The sequence below is a fragment of the Globicephala melas genome, chromosome 11 (genome assembly GCF_963455315.2).
Source record: "Globicephala melas chromosome 11, mGloMel1.2, whole genome shotgun sequence".
In the NCBI taxonomy this organism is placed as follows: Eukaryota; Metazoa; Chordata; class Mammalia; order Artiodactyla; family Delphinidae; genus Globicephala; species Globicephala melas.
The window spans coordinates 81,907,349-81,923,491 of record NC_083324.2 but is presented as its reverse complement, the minus strand read 5'-3'; the positions used below and the strand labels follow the sequence as shown (position 1 = coordinate 81,923,491).

The 16,143-nt window shown below is 43.0% G+C and overlaps 3 protein-coding genes and 1 pseudogene across 3 annotated transcripts; 2 read left to right on the top strand and 2 right to left on the bottom strand.

The window, feature by feature from the left end:
- Window positions 1–3,355: 3,355 nt before the first annotated feature.
- On the bottom strand, window positions 3,356–4,084 carry LOC115866057 (histone H2B type 1-B-like). The gene is made up of 2 exons (XM_030881225.2): window positions 3,677–4,084; window positions 3,356–3,549 (listed from the first exon to the last, which is right to left on the bottom strand). Exons 1-2 carry the CDS (start codon window positions 4,051–4,053, stop codon window positions 3,528–3,530), a joined length of 399 nt encoding a protein of 132 aa, XP_030737085.1. The 5' UTR covers window positions 4,054–4,084; the 3' UTR covers window positions 3,356–3,527.
- A 297-nt stretch (window positions 4,085–4,381) lies between these two features.
- On the top strand, window positions 4,382–4,777 carry LOC115865992 (histone H2A type 1-D-like; annotated as a pseudogene).
- Window positions 4,778–5,740: 963 nt separating this feature from the next.
- On the top strand, window positions 5,741–6,151 carry LOC132598134 (histone H3.1). The gene has a single exon (XM_070046802.1). The coding sequence runs from the start codon at window positions 5,741–5,743 to the stop codon at window positions 6,149–6,151; it is 411 nt and encodes a 136-aa protein (XP_069902903.1).
- Window positions 6,152–6,779: 628 nt separating this feature from the next.
- H1-2 (H1.2 linker histone, cluster member) lies at window positions 6,780–12,149 on the bottom strand. The gene has a single exon (XM_060308214.2). The coding sequence runs from the start codon at window positions 11,607–11,609 to the stop codon at window positions 10,968–10,970; it is 642 nt and encodes a 213-aa protein (XP_060164197.1). The 5' UTR covers window positions 11,610–12,149; the 3' UTR covers window positions 6,780–10,967.
- Window positions 12,150–16,143: the final 3,994 nt, after the last annotated feature.

Sequence of the window (16,143 nt, the reverse complement as noted above, 5' to 3'; positions counted from 1 at the left end):
AAATGAGATTACAGTATACGACTATAAAGCACTATATTAATATTACTACAGGGTGTTTGGTCTTACGCTCTCATGTTGAGGAACATAAAATTAAGATAAATTACCGAGGGAGATCTTGCCGTTTTTTCTTTTAATGGTCCATGAAATAGAAATAGATGGGGCCCAGATGGAGGCGGATTACTATTACAGGAATTTTTGAGGACTCCAGCCTAAAAGTCTACTAACTAACAGGATGGTAAAAGGAACAAGAGCCTGGGTGTGAGAAAATTACTTCTAAACCAACTCGGTCAGAGAACTATATTTTGATCCAGGCAACCAAGCAGGAGAGTAAAGATGCTCATTTCCTGTTTCTTTTTTACCTTCTCTCAAGTCTTTTGACTCCTATGACGTTTTCTCTTAACAATATTCACTTCCTTTTTATTATTTATTATTATCTTCACCATGGACAACAGCAGTATACATCAACACTGGCTCAGTGTCTGAAATGTTTCAAAACCCGTGATGCAGATGTAAAAAGGTATCTCAGATGCTGCCTTGAAGACTTCATACTCTCTTGTGAAAAGGGCAGGGGGCGGGGAGCTGGGGGGGTTGTATACCTGAAGTTTAAATAGTACAGCATTTTTTGCATCCAAAACTGAAGGTTTTAAGCAATAAATATTATAAGAGCACATGGAGAAGAGTAATCACTGTGAATTAGAAGGGTTAACAACTCGAAAAAGATGTACATTTAGCATTTATTCAACATAAATAAATAGTGCCAGAGTGTTCTAGGTGATGGCATGGTGTGCCCTTGGGGTCGCTGGGGAGGAAAAAATTTTCCTCTACCCTTCTAGGTTCTTCTGGCTGGTCTAAGAATTAAATTGACATGAGACAAATTAACAGGAAAAAATTAAATTTCATTTCATTTGTGGGTCGGACACAATAAGAAAAATGAGACCCAAGGACAAGTTAGGCAGTTGAGGCTTATGCCATCTGAGAGAAGAGGTTATGGGCTTGGGACTTCAAAGGGTAGGAAGGCAATTCACAAGAAGATAAAAAAAAGAAAATGTTTTGTGAACAAATGTTTGCTGGGCCAAACAGAAACAATGGCACCCAGAAAAAAATTTTAATGAACAGTCTTTCCTAGGTTCCCCCCTGTCTGCACACCTCGTTCAAATTATACTGTAGTTATCTAGGGTGAGACCTGCCTTCCTGGAACAGGTTCTCTATCTAAAATTCTTTTAGGCATTTAGGGGGAAGGTCAGAGTTTCTTCCTGCATCTTTTGGGCCTTGATTGCTTTCAGCTCTAAATTCTCTGCATGCCAAAGTGGCACATCTTGGGAAGGCCTGCCCTGAAACCCATCACTGCCGTATCAGTTTAATTATTACACCAACCGAAGAAAATTGTTCCCCCTCCTACAGAGGCCACATGGGGATCCTGGACTTCCACCCCCTACACAGCAATAATGAGGCACCTCTTCCCTGTCAATGTCAAACAGGCTGAGCAAGAAACTTGGACGCCACTCCCACCTGACAATGAGGCAGTGCCCCTCCTACCCCAGGCGGGAAGGGGGCTGGGAAGGGGGGGAGGTCTCTTAAAACCATAAATTTAAATAAGATCTAGAGTCTCATAACAATACCCAAAATGCCCAGGATAAGTTTATTTTAAAAAAAGATCACTGTCATACCAAAGTCTCCATTTGAGTGAATAAAGATAATCAACATATATTAAGACCAAGAGACACATATGTTAGAATTCTCAACTAGGATTCTAAACCAGCCGTCATAAAAACACTTAAATGAGCAAAGTTGGTGCCTCATCAGAATCAGCTGGGGAGATGTATGAATTTTATTTCTGGCTTCTCACAATTCCCCACATAGTTTTGGAGTCTAGCCCTGAGTCCAGGAATCTGATTTTTAATTTCCTTTTTGCTTGTTAAAGACCAGCCAGGTATCAGTATAGATGTCAAAAGGGCCTAGCTTTGAGTTTAGGGGACCCAGGTTTTGGTTTGGGCTTCTTATTTAAGGGTATAGTTTTAGGTAAAATATCAACTATTAGGAAGAAGCGGGAGAGAGGAGAGAAGAAAGATAGAAGCAAGCAAGTAGGCAAATATTATGAAAGACAAGATGGGGAAAAAAATAATTCTTATCTCAGGAGATCATTTTGAAGAGGCTGAGATATTATTTCCCAGATCTCACTCCTCCAGGGGGTGATTCTTAAATTGCAGCTTGAGTTCAATATTTTTGTTTTACGGGATGAGGGGGTAGTTATAATCTAAAAAGCAAAAATTTTAACTTCTAAGAAAAGCTTCTCTTTCACAACTATGTTTTCTGTACGCTGAGATAAATGCTTCTCATATAGCGGTCAGCTGATTTGTGTGGGAGCTGGGAAAAGATCATTTAAATTTAAATTTTCTTTTAAAAGTGGTCCTTTTTGAGAAATTCTACTTCAAGTTTTACTTCTTCATCCAGACACACTGTTGTATGTCACCTACATACGGTGCTCATAAACCAAAGGAAAAGACTTTTCCCAACCTTTTTAATAGGCAGTCAACTGCTGCCCCTTTTCCCGGCTTTTTCCCCTCCCCCAGCCCCAGGCCTAGCCCAGCCGTAACTGACTCCTTTTCCTCAACCAAGGCCCTTCCCATCGGGATTATTTTTGGAGTCGCGGGTATTTTGAAAAAGGTTTCCAAGAAAAATCAGCACATTTTCCTCTCCAACTGGGGCCCTCCCGGTCTGCGACGAGGTGACACCAGATGGGGAGGGCGGGAAATTCAAATCCTTTGTCCCTCCTCGAGCTGGAGTGCCACCCTTTCAAGCTCTTCTAGTGGCATCCCTGAACGGTAAGTGACCCAAGAAACGGGAGCCCAGATTTCAGGAATGAAAGAAAGATTGCAACGGCTTTAGATTGGCTGTTGCCATCAGTAAACAATTCTAACGCGAAATTAGAAAATCTCACTTCAACCATGTGAAGAGAGCTTGAGGTAGTACCCTATAGAAGTGCCCACAGCTTGTTAAAGGAACAACAATTTTGCTTACTGTTTCTACAATCCCAGGGGAGTTCAGGCTGCCGGAGAAAATGCAACTACCTGCCCTCTGTTCCGTCGGGACCCCTCCTCTCCCCTCCCCCTCCTCCTCCCCACACCCCGTCCCCTCCCCCACATCCCCTCCCCGTCGCCCCCCTCACACCTCCCCCCGTCCCCTCGTCCCCCTCGCCCCCCACCCCTCCCCCTCGCCCCCCACCCCCTTACCCCCCGCCCCCACCCCTGAAAAGACAGCCTGGATAATCATCTCCTCAGGGTCTCTACTCTGAAATCCCCTAACCGCTTCCTTACCAAGGAGGGACATTCCCATCACCATTAGAAATTTCAGAAGGCTTTGTAGAAAGGAGTGAACTTAATAAGCTTAATAAGCATCTGGAAGTTTAATCCTTGGGGAAAAGATGAGGTTTTTTTTGGGGGGGTAATGCGACACAGTAACTCATGTGTTTTAAAGCCGGTAAACCTTCCAAGTCGCTTGGGGCTCTGGCTCCAAAACTGCTTCAACTATCAACACCACGGGAAAAAACACCTGAAAGTAAATGTAACCAGTAGAGAATTGCATTCATCATCAAAAAAACGGAAGTTTCAGCTCTTCTTCGACAAAGTGGGTGGCTCTGAAAAGAGCCTTTGGATTAAGTGCCTACACAAGCACTTACTTGGAGCTGGTGTACTTGGTAACGGCCTTAGTGCCCTCAGAAACAGCATGCTTGGCCAGCTCCCCAGGGAGCAGTAGGCGCACAGCCGTCTGGATCTCCCTAGATGTGATCGTGGAGCGCTTGTTGTAATGCGCCAAGCGCGACGCCTCACCCGCGATGCGCTCAAAGATGTCGTTGACGAACGAGTTCATGATACCCATGGCCTTGGATGAGATGCCGGTGTCTGGGTGGACCTGCTTCAAAACTTTGTATACGTAAATGGAGTAGCTCTCTTTACGACTACGCTTGCGTTTCTTCCCGTCTTTCTTCTGCGCCTTAGTGATGGTCTTCTTAGAACCCTTTTTAGGGGCCGGAGCAGATTTAGATGGTTCTGGCATAGTTCTTCCGAAGAGCTGTAGTAAACGTTAAATCGCCTTCTCCACAACTAGAACTAGTAGTGTGAAGAGTTCAGAACCCATATATTTATAGTCGTTCAACGCAAATGAACAATCAAAAGGTCTCACTTTTGATTGGATAAGAGTAGTACAGGTTCACTAAGGGCGGGAGGGGCGTGGTTTATGCAAATAAAGGATACATAATTTGTTTTTCTATTGGATAGAAAAACAGCATACTTTTGACCAATCGGATAGCTTGCTGGGGCATCCCTGTACTGTCTGTAAAATGATTTGTTCATATGTCATCCAGCGTTTATTCCTTTTGCTCACAATGTTTGTTGTTAAATTGTATAAGGTAATTACGTCTGGCCGTGGTGAATAAGTAGGCAAGATTCGAGCTAAAGCTAAAACTCGATCTTCTCCAGCCGGTTTGCAGTTCCCAGTAGGCCGCGTACACTGGTTCCTCCGTAAGGGCAACTACTCCAAACGGGTCGGTGTCGGGGCCCCCGTGTACCTGACGGCCGAGATTTTGGAGCTGGCGGGCAGCCCGACCCGCGACAAGACGCGGGTCATTCCGCGCCACCTGCAGCTGGCCATCTGTAATGAGGAGGAGTTCAACAAGCTGCTCGGTAAAGTCACCATCGCTCAGGGCGGCGTTCTGCCCAACATCCAGGCTGTGCTGCTGCCCAAGAAGACTGAGAGTCACCGCAAGACCAAGGGCAAGTAAAGCCTAGACAAAATACGAAATTCTTTTTTATAAACTGTCTAGTGGTTCTTTTCAGAGCCATCTACATTTTCATTTAAAAAGCTGGTAGCCAGGTATCTATCTCTGTTTTGTAAAAGACAAAGTGACGTCAAAACGCTGACTTCCAGGGAAACTGGACTTCCCACAAGCATTATTTTAGTGCGTACCGGGTGAAACTTCCGTAGTCAACAAAAGCGTTTCTAAAGAGGAGGCAGAAGCATCGCTCGAGCTTGAGAATAACAAAAAGCAAAGAAATTTTCCTTTTGCCAGTAGTAAACCTGTTCGGGCTTTCAAGGTTGTAAATTTAAGCAAAATCTATTTTTTTCTGACGAAAGTTTGGTTGCAGTCCAGTGTGTATCTGTCATCAATTTTACACGTGATTTTTTGAATCATCCACCCAGTGACACTGCCATGTAGTTTCACAAAAGAAAAACTCAGGGTTAGGGGAGCTGTGATGACCAGAGAAAGTGGCAGTCCTGGCGGTTCGAGACTTATTTAAACCTAACCCAGCTGTCTGGGGGAGAAAAAACAATTGTACTCAGTTTAGTGTGTGGACCAGCTGTATTGACAACCCGCGAGCGTGTCAATATTGACACGCTGAGAACATTGAGAATATCAGGGGAACTCATCAACTGAATCGGAAGTTAACATGGTCCTTAAGTGTCTCGTTATGCACGCTGTAGTTGGCGGCAGGATGAAATAGAACGTAGGAAATTTCCTTCAGATCCCAGAGGCAAAAAAAGGCACCGGGAATGGGTGGTAAAGTGATTCATCCAATCAGATTCTCTAGTAATTAATTCTCCTTCCCGGTCACCTTTCAGCCAATGGTTTTATCGCGCGGTACTTTTGAAAAACTACAAGACCAATCAGAATGCTTCTAACTATATTTAAAGACAACTGCCTAAGCCTGCAACAGGCCTGTGGGTGTGTGGTCAATCGCTCGTTATGGCTCGCACTAAGCAGACCGCTCGCAAGTCCACCGGCGGCAAGGCCCCGCGCAAGCAGCTGGCCACCAAGGCGGCCCGCAAGAGCGCACCGGCCACGGGCGGCGTAAAGAAGCCGCACCGCTACCGGCCCGGCACGGTGGCCCTGCGCGAGATCCGCCGCTACCAGAAGTCCACGGAGCTGCTGATCCGCAAGCTGCCGTTCCAGCGCCTGGTGCGCGAGATCGCGCAGGACTTCAAGACCGACCTGCGCTTCCAGAGCTCGGCCGTGATGGCGCTGCAGGAGGCGTGCGAGGCCTACCTGGTGGGACTCTTCGAGGACACCAACCTGTGTGCCATCCACGCCAAGCGCGTCACCATCATGCCCAAGGACATCCAGCTTGCCCGCCGCATCCGCGGAGAGAGAGCCTAAAGAAAATTATCTTCCTAATTGAAAAAAGGCTCTTTTAAGAGCCACCCACAATTTTACTTAAAGGCGGTTGTGACATGATTGCTGAGGCGTTAGAAATCACTAATGGTGGAAAGCGTATAGTAAAAACTCAAGTAAGGGACTTTAGTATACATAAAACCAAAGTAAGCCTTTATTCGGGTTAGAGTTATTCAGGGAATTATCTCTCATAATTAAAATACTGTCTTCAGGTCAGTTGGTCTACCCAAACTGGAATTGTAGCTCAGGCAATAGGAACTGACCTCAGTACTCACCAGCAGAGATCCACTAAATTTATGTAACCTTTAAGATTTGCCTATGCATCTGAAAATCAAGGGGGTTTGAGATACTGAAGGGTACCAACTGTAGAGCTTTTTTTACTCATGCCTCCTTGTAATACAAAGAACATTTACTTAAATGTTAATTTTTTTAAAAAAGTTTCCACATATTGATGCACAATGTAACTGATGGAGCAGATGATTTTCTGAGGCTTAACGCTTACACAACGCGGTGACTTAAAACTACAAACAAAATTGCAAAGTAGATACTGAATATTTATAATGAGAACATTAACAAATTCTAATTTTATGAAAAAACAAAACCATAGCTATCACAAAATTCAGAAAAATAGCACATTAAGTTGAATACACACTGCAATGCTTTATTTTCCTATATTTTTGACAGCATACTCTGATTCCCTCTTTAAAGGAAAATTGTTTAGTAATATTTTCTATAGAGTGTAGACAGTGGGAAGAGAATTCAGTATTCCCTCTAGGGTGGTTGATCACAATTTGTTTTATTCCATTGATAACTTAGAATTTCAGCTTCAAAGCACTGTAGGTGATGTCAAGTTTTTAGGATTGTTTTCAAATTTGGAAAATCCTCTGTCAAGCTTCTTTCATATGTGAATTGTAAAATTTGGAAGAATTCTTCACAGACTAGCTTCTGGTTCTATACATTTCAAATCTCAATTCTCCCCTATGCATTCACTCCCAGTGCTGGGTACATGGATATATGACATGTAGTCCCATATTTTCTTGCCATTAATCCAGGTGAGTTTATCAGTGGGCAGTAGGAGTATTCCTTGAAGCCATTCTTAGATCAGACTGGCTAGCAACAACTGAACTATCAATATATATAAGCACATCTGCACATCACTTTATATATGTCATTAACCCCAAACAAAATATAGATGCAAGTAAATTTTCTCAAGTCCCAAATATTCTCATCAACATCCCAGCATAATCAGACAAAATGTGAATTGTAACAGAAGAGAAGATTGAATGGAAAGAAATGGTTTTTACCAGCTGTGATTAAAATCTGTCAACATTGCAATTTAAAAAAAAAAGTATTCTTTAAATGAGGACAAGTGAACATACTATACTCCCAGGGGCCCCTCCCAGGACCTTGGAAGTACAGGGTCTGACACTTGAGTTTCATTAACTTCAGGGTAAATCTGCTTCTCAGCACAGGCTATGCTTTTCCAAATTACACATGGCCTTCCTTGCCCTCCTACCACTCTGTTATACCACACCTCAGCAAGTGCCCTGTTGAGAAACACTGGTCTCGGATGACTCAGGACTCTGAGATAGAGTCAGCATAATTATAGGATCAGGTCAGCATAATTATTTCCTTGGAAACATCTAGATTCTACTCCAGAGCAAGTATTCTCTTGTGTGTTCCTTTCAGCGTTTACATAGATCTTTATTGTTCAAGACGGTAGCCAATAGCCATATGCGGCTATTGAGCGCTTGAAACACGGCTAGTCCAAATTGAGATGAGCTTAAGTGTAAAAATACATACCAAATTTCAAAGAGTTAGTATGAAAAATAGAACTTAAAATCTCCTTAATATTTTTACCTTAGATGACTTGTTGAAATATTTTTATTTTAGTGGGTTAAAATATTATTAAAATAGATTTTACTTGCTTTACTTTTCTAAAATGTGGCTACTAGAAAATTTTTGATTACTTACGTGGCTCATACATGGAGGATAATTATACTGGCTCACTGATCAGATATTAACTCATTATGTCCTTAATGTGGCCAAGCCTCAGTAATAATGGCACCTACCTCAAGGTGCTGTGACAAGAATGTGTTTGAAAATAAATGAAGAGTGTTCAGCAATAGTACTTGGCACCCTCGTAAATTAGTGCTCAAGAAATGGTAGCTGTCAACGCTATCGCTGTTACCACTGTGCCCTATATCCCTGTTCCCTTCTGAAATTCTCTAATGATGTAATCACGTCTTGTACTGGACCTGTCCCTCTCTGGCATGGATTTCAACCACAAAGTTACCTTTTATATCTCCCTCAGGCTTAGAAGAAATGATATCTAGAGCACTGCCTAGGGGAAGTAATGGGATATTTAATTTTTCAGCCATGAGAGCACTGTGTATGCACAGAAAAAAAATTTTTTTACAATAATGCATTTACAAGGAGCCTTTAATTTCTGCGTACACTTCCAACGTACACGAACATTTCATGAATTTTCATCATTATCAGTCAGCAGTTTAGTTTATGCAGTATTCATATTCTTTGCCACTTTTGGCTAATCCAGCCATGTTTGGCCAATTATTTGAGTATATTATTGCTGTTGCCAATATTATTTTATAATAATAAGTGAATACTGAAAATAATATTAATAATGTCAAAATAAAATATAGGTTTTATAAACTAAACAAAATCATGACAAAGACCTTTTCGTTAAACTAGCTAATTTTTAGAATTGAATGAATGTCTTATTAGACCCAAGCCGGTAAACTATGTGAACAGTTGTGAGGGAATGGAACAAAATTAAAGAACACGGACAAAATTGAGGAAACATTGTTGAAGACTATCTAAAGACTAGGTAAAATTAGAGATTTTAAACAATAACTTAGCTCTCTGTGAATTAACTCTTCCTGAAGCCTTACTAAAGAATGGTTATATTTGTTTTTGAGGAATATGTTTTACTTGAAAGTAAAGGACATGTTTCAACTATGCAAATACATTTGCAGGAAACATTCAATGATAGGATCAACTGTATATAAACCCAATAAATTTACACCCCAAAGGGCATTCACAAGAGGTTTGAAGAAAAATTAGAGAATCAACTCTCTTTGCTTAGGTTGATTCCTTCCCTGCCTCTTAGAGCTGATGTGAAAATCAAGCAAATGGGTGGAACTGAAATTATTTGAAGGAGAAAGGGAACATAGAAGTACATGGTGCTATTACTATAAGCCCTATCTGTGATTATATTTGGAGTGTCTTTATTAGGTCTCCTGGTTGTTGCAACTTGACCCAACCTGAATTAAGTGGAGAAGCCCCGGTGGCAGGAGTTCAGGTGGCTCAAAGAACCAGGAACTCAAGAGGTGTCAGGAACCCAGATCTTGCAGCACTCTCTGTACACCTCTCATCTCTGCTTTTCTACACACTTTGGCTCCATTCTACTCTTTTTATCCACTAGATCTCTTGGTTTCTCCTACACAGTGACTAAGACGAGGAATGAACTCCATGGCCACTACCACTAATGCAGGAAATAACTCAACTCACAGATTCGTCCTTGTGGCAATGGTTGAAGAACTGAGCTGCAGGTCTGCAGAAGCCCCTGACCCGGGAAATTGTCTTGAGAAATTCTCTGCCCACCAGAATAGAAATAGGACGCTGGACTTTCTCTACCCAGGAGGAATGCCATGAATATGAAAGAATCTACATATAATACCGTTAATGAAAACTAAAGCCCTTTATTAGAGACATCACCTCCCCCCCCCCAATACACACACAATTTCCAAAACTTTACCAATATATTTTTTCTCCTTCGCGTAGAAAATGTTGGGTGTTACAAATGTTACAAAAATGCGTTTAAAGCATCTTCGATTTTTTGATGTTAAAGTCCACCTAAAATGAGGATCCTTGACTGGCCGGCCAGGACAAAATGGCCGACTAAAAGTTGTTTTTCATGCGCCCAAATCCATCACACATTTGTTGAAAGTTACACGATGCGAGGAACAGAAAGATCCCTGGTCCAGCCTTGCCCTGGGTGGAAGAGTCATTGCCACCGCTGTAGCAGTTTTTCAGATGTTCCTTTGCTGCCACAGCCCACAGGAATTAACAAAAGAATGCGAGGCAAGAGAGCCTGCACCCACCCTCCTCCCAGGATCGGATGATACCAACGCCCCCGAGAGCCAACAACTTGACTTTCGAAACATGGAAAATGTCCGAAATACCAGATACATTTCTGTATTAAGCGAATAGTGCTAACCCAACGGAAGGAAAACAAACATTGGAGACTAAGGATGGAGGCCGGCCACCATCCAATTAAATACAGGGTGAAAATTACGGGCTGGAGAAGTGAGCCAACCCGCGAGCAGGGCGGGACTTTTGAATGAGTTCTTAGCCCAATCGGAATATCCCGTTAAGACTAAGAAACTGACTGGATTTCTTTGTGGTTGTATTTGCTGTCCACAGGAGTGGAGCGGGGCAGGCGGATAGCCCAAGTACGCAAGCCTCCGGACAGCACTTGTAATTGCTGACCAGGAGACTAACCAAAAGCACCGCAGAGCAAAGAGCAACCCACAGGGATGGGTCTATGCCCTGCAACCTCACAGCAGTCACCCTGCCAAGCCCTCGCTGCCCATCTTAGGGTAGCGTGAGCAGCCTTCTGCAACGACTCCTGCGCAACCTTGATTTAGATTAAAAGGCGAAAGGGGATATAGGTATACAGAAACAGCAAGTACGGAAGGAGTATACAGGTCTTTTTTTTGAGATCAGTGGTGGCTCTGAAAAGAGCCTTTTTGGGTTTTAGAAGCAGACGATTAACAACCTACTTCTTTTTCGGGGCAGCCTTCTTGGGCTTGGCAACCTTGGGCTTGGCGGCTTTGGTCTTCGCTGCCTTAGCTGCGCTCTTGGCGGCCTTCTTGGGTTTCGCAGCTTTAGCTTTCCTTGGGCTCTTGGCAACTTTTTTGGTCACAGTAGCTGCGGCTGGCTTCTTCGCCTTCTTCGGGGTCTTCTTGGCGGCTTTTTTCGGGGTGGCCGCACCCGTGGCTTTCTTGGGCCTCTTAGCTGCCCCAGCGGCCTTCTTGGGCTTGGCCGCACCTGCCTTCTTAGCCTTGGGCTTGGCTTCCCCAGTGGCCCCTTTCCTGTTGAGCTTAAAGGAGCCGGAAGCACCGGTGCCCTTGGTCTGCACCAGAGTGCCCTTACTCACCAGGCTCCTAAGACCCAGTTTGATGCGGCTATTATTCTTCTCCACATCGTAGCCCGCGGCTGCCAACGCCTTCTTGAGCGCAGCCAAAGACACACCGCTCCGCTCTTTGGAAGCGGCGACAGCCTTCGTGATGAGCTCGGACACCGGCGGCCCAGACGCCTTCCGGCGCGCCCCGGCCGGCTTCTTGGACGCCTTTTTCTTAACCGGAGTCTTCTCCGCAGGAGGCGCGGCGGCGGGAGCGGCAGGAGCGGTCTCCGACATGCTGAGTGCTGAAGATCTAGAACTCGGGTACAAGTGGCAAGTCGCCGATGGAACTACGCTTGGGCCGGGCCGCCGTATATATAGAGCGCAGGCGCGCGCTGATTGGTGCTCCGGTCGCCCGCCTGGCTGGCAGGCTCTGAGCCGCCGCGGTGCGCCCAAGTTGTGTTTGTTCCACTTCACAAAAGGGGGAAAATATTAAAATACGCAGCACCAAATCACCCGAATTTGGTCGGGAAAGGATCCGAGAAGCCTCAGGCTTCGTGCTCTCCATTTATTTTTTCCGCAACCACAAAGACTACTCGTCCAGTCCTCCCCAATTCCCCCAACTCCTAGGGAAGTCCTGGGCAATCGGAGACCACTTTCTGTTTTTCTTCTAAATTACCTGTTCGCTCCTTTGCCCCTGAAAGTTCTTTTTCTCAGGGGTGGTTGGGCACATGCTTCCCTTCTTTTGGAGCCAAAAATGAAATGGTTTCCACCTAAATTTTCACCATAATTCTGTTTCTTCGCAAGGGAAGTAACACAGGTCCTCTGTGAATTCTGCGTACAGACCCACAGGAACTGTGGACTGGGACCAGGATTCTGGGGCCAGTCCAAAGCAGTTAGGGCGGGATGGGAGGGGGTTCGTAAGCCTTGGGGGGGTCCTGGATGATGGGGGGTTAGAGACTTAAATCTTTGATTTGAAGACATTGAAACTCTATCAAATCCCTCTTTTCATAGATGGGGGCGGGGCACTCTTCTCACTTCTCCAAAGGCGAGAAATTGGGCTGTTTTTTAAAAGCTCTCGGGTTTCCCTCTGGGTTGTGCAAGGCAGGGGGTCTGGCCCTCAAGGATAGGGATAATGAGGGAAGAAAGGAGACCCCCTAAGCCTGCAAATAACCCCCAAATAGACTTGGCAGCTAGGGACGTTTAGATGATCTGTTTTCAAAGAAAACAAGCATTTATTTATTTATTTTTGCATGCTGCAATAAAGAGATGAATTTCAGCACATGAAAATTCTAGGTTACTTCCAGTAGCAATATCTAACACACGTCGTGGTACAGGACACTCTCTAACTGGGAACCCAAAGATACAGATGGAAATAAAGCAACTGGCTTCAACAAGATACACTTTTGACTTTTAAGATGAATTATAGATTTGAAACAGAAATGAAACGGCAAAATTTTAACAGAAATAGAGGAAAATTACTGGAACAAATAAATTATTATGCCACTTTTTGCTGATAAGCTCACCTCTTGTCCCCTCTAAAGCCGGCCATATGTATTCTATTCTAAAGCCCCCTTTACTACTACTACATCTAGATGAAAATATGTACTAAAGATGTCAGTCTTAGATGTGATAGTCAAAAGGGGTTATACAAATTAAGTTCAGTGATGAATGAAAAATGAGGTATCTTCTTTTAGACCAAGGATAACCCCATGGTTTCACTGAATAACATTCATTCAACATTTGGAAACTATGTCTACTACTGGTCATGTCCTCTGGGAATTAACAGCCTAATAAGATTAGTGATGGATGAATTAGCAACCACAGAAAATCGCTTTAGACCTGTCATCCATCAGTGTGACTTTGGGCATAGGAATTGTAAGAAATCATTGAAAGTGTACGAACAACTAAAGTACCTTCATCATGCTAATATGTTTTGGTAAAAACATAAAATAAGAACATGCCATTTTGTTCTGATTCTATGTGCAATGAGCCCCCTCTTCATCTGAAACTCAGCTAAGTATGCATAACCACCAAGAAAAGAGCTGTGTGGAGTCTTGATTACCAGGTCACTGAACCTCCCTTCACTATAAAATGGTGTACCTGGGCTTCCCTGGTGGCGCAGTGGTTGGGAATGCACCTGCCGATGCCGGGGACACGGGTTCGGGCCCCGGTCCGGGAAGATCCCACATGCCGCGGAGCGGCTGGGCCCGTGAGCCACGGCCACTGAGCCACGGCCGCTGAGCCTGCGCGTCTGGAGCCTGTGCGTCTGGAGCCTGTGCTCCGCAACGGTAGAGGCCACAGCAGTGAGAGGCCCGTGTACTGCAAACAAACAAACAAAATTGCAAATAAGCAGCATGTAAATTTGATTACTGTAATTCAGTTTTCTAATATGACCACTCAGTTTAAATCACTCAAATCACATCTCTCCATATGCAAATCTGAAGTCCAGAACCAGACACCAGCCACTCAAATTCTTGCTCTCAACCTCCTGGCCACATAATAGAGATCAGAAGGCAGAAAAACAAGTAGCCCTTCTCTAGATCCCTGTAACTTGTGTTGAGAAAAGTCAAAAACAAAGCAAAGATATTTCTTCATGTCTTTTCAAGCTGTAGTAGAGAATTCTCCACGAGTCCACTTGTGGTTCATCTAATGCTCTAAGGCCATGCTATACAGTAAAATGGAATGTGAGTCATACACGTAATTTTAAGCTTTCTAGTAGTCACAATGAAGAAATAAGAAGAAATAGGTGAATCTAATTTTAATAATATATTTTACTTAACTCAGTATATCCAAACTACTATCACTTCAACATGTAATCGATATTTAAAAATATAAGACAGTTTCTGTTCTTTTTTTCATATGGTAAGTCTTCAAAGTCTGGTGTGAATTTGTAAAATTTCAGACTAGCCACATTACAAGTGCTCAATGACCACATGTGACTAATAGCTGTCATACTGGACAGCATGCTGTCCAGTATGACTTAATATTTCCTTTTCGATTGGGCTCAGAGTATGCAAAATTATACGTTTACTTGTAGAAGGTTGTTACATTAATAAAGGTCTTGTTCAGTAGAGATGCAAGTGAATTCTTTCTAGTAGAAAAGATAACCCTAAAAGTTAGGATTGTATTGCCTAATAGGACATTAAACAATTTTGTATCTGATTTTTCAGCCTTCCAGCATTCTTTCTTGCCCTGACTGAACACATATTTCATTCTCCTGTATCCTGCTTTGACCTAACTTTTTCATTCTGCTTGCTCCATCATTAATACTGAAATCATTCTCTGACCCATGCACAAGCTCACTATACACAGTACTTGTATGAGAGTCATGTTTTGAAAATTATACTTTTACACTTGGTTATTCAGTTTGTCCTACAAGCTCTGAATCAGAATCTTTAAAAACCATTCTAAAAAATTGGAAGATACAAGATTTTTTGACCATGAGCTATAAAGCCACCTTAGATCTTGTAGATGTCCCATGAAGTCTCAGGTTTTGAAATAAGATTGAACAAACCTGTGAGCAACAAAAGACCTACTAAAATTAACTCCAGGGAAGATTCAGATTAAGGTTGTTGTCTGCCCACTCAAAATTGATGGTCTCAAGATAGCCAGCAATAAACTGAGGACAAAGGTAAATGTTGCCATGCAATAAATTGTGTATTCTTGTATTTACACACATCCTAAATATTACGGGTTGGCTAATTTTGTTTCATATTCTTTGGGTCGGGAAAGCTGGTGGACAAAGTTAAAGATGCAGAGCAGAATGTCAAGCCCAAATGGAGCTGGAGCGAGAGAGAGAGACTCAAACAGCAAGACACACTCAAAGGAGAGTGAGAGGAGTTGTTGGGACAGGTGTATGGATCAGGGGCTGACAACTGATTATTCTTTCACTTCCTCCTTCTACCATGCCAGGAGAGTGTTCTGTCCGTTTGTTATAGGCCCCAACTGGAAGTTATTAAAACCTGATTTTTGCTGACTCGCCAAGGAAACTTTCAGTTGAGACTAAAGTTTCTGTATCTTATTCCCTGACACACTTTCAAAATACACTGCGGAAACCAACAGAGAATATAGTAGTAAAGCACGTAGTGGGAGCTCAGTGAATACATAGAGAGTATTACAAAAGGAACAATACATTGCAAAGCATTTGGAACTGCTATTAGAATCACATCAGTGACACAAGAAACTAGGGCATTAATAGCCACCTGATTTTTCAGGCTTGTTTTCAAATGACTTTAAATGGTTTCAAAAGTGAAACCCACCCTCAAAAGAAAAGGATTTGTCAATAGCGAGAAGATATACATTTTTACACTTTCTCAGTTTAGGCTGCTAATGAAGGCAATTATAAAGCACAAGATGAAAACATATATTAGGCAATAGCCTTAATCAGAATAAATACATGGCTTTACACGATGACTATTTTGGAGGAAACGGGGCATACAAATTTGGGTAGATTTGTTACGACATGTTATTGCTTTTTATTTCCTAGCTCATCACTATGCCATGCATAAGATTTTCACATATGCTTACTGAGCACTTGTTAAGCAAAGGACACCAGGAGGGAACAAAAGCAAAGATAAGCCAAGCAAAGGGTCTCCTCTTAAGGAATTATACGTTTTGAGACTGACACAGACAAGTATAATTATCATACAGTGTGATAAATCTGATAAGAAAGACACAAACCACTGAGAGAACAAAAGTATAAAAACCAAAAATGTTCGTGTGCTGCTTAAACGTTTGCCTTCAAGTACTTACTAATCCAATTGGGAAATTAAGACATCAGAGAACAGGCTAGAACAGTGGTTCTCAAAATTTAGATTTCAGGACCCCT

Excerpts from the sequence above, each read along its gene's own strand:
- LOC132598134 (XM_070046802.1), top strand. The coding sequence starts at position 5,741 with ATGGCTCGCACTAAGCAGACCGCTCGCAAGTCCACCGGCGGCAAGGCC.
- LOC115866057 (XM_030881225.2), bottom strand. The coding sequence starts at position 4,053 with ATGCCAGAACCATCTAAATCTGCTCCGGCCCCTAAAAAGGGTTCTAAG. Across the intron at positions 3,550-3,676 it reads ACCAAGTACACCAGCTCCAA|GTGTTTTTTCCCGTGGTGTT; the intron begins GTAAGTGCTTGT and ends ATTTACTTTCAG.
- H1-2 (XM_060308214.2), bottom strand. The coding sequence starts at position 11,609 with ATGTCGGAGACCGCTCCTGCCGCTCCCGCCGCCGCGCCTCCTGCGGAG.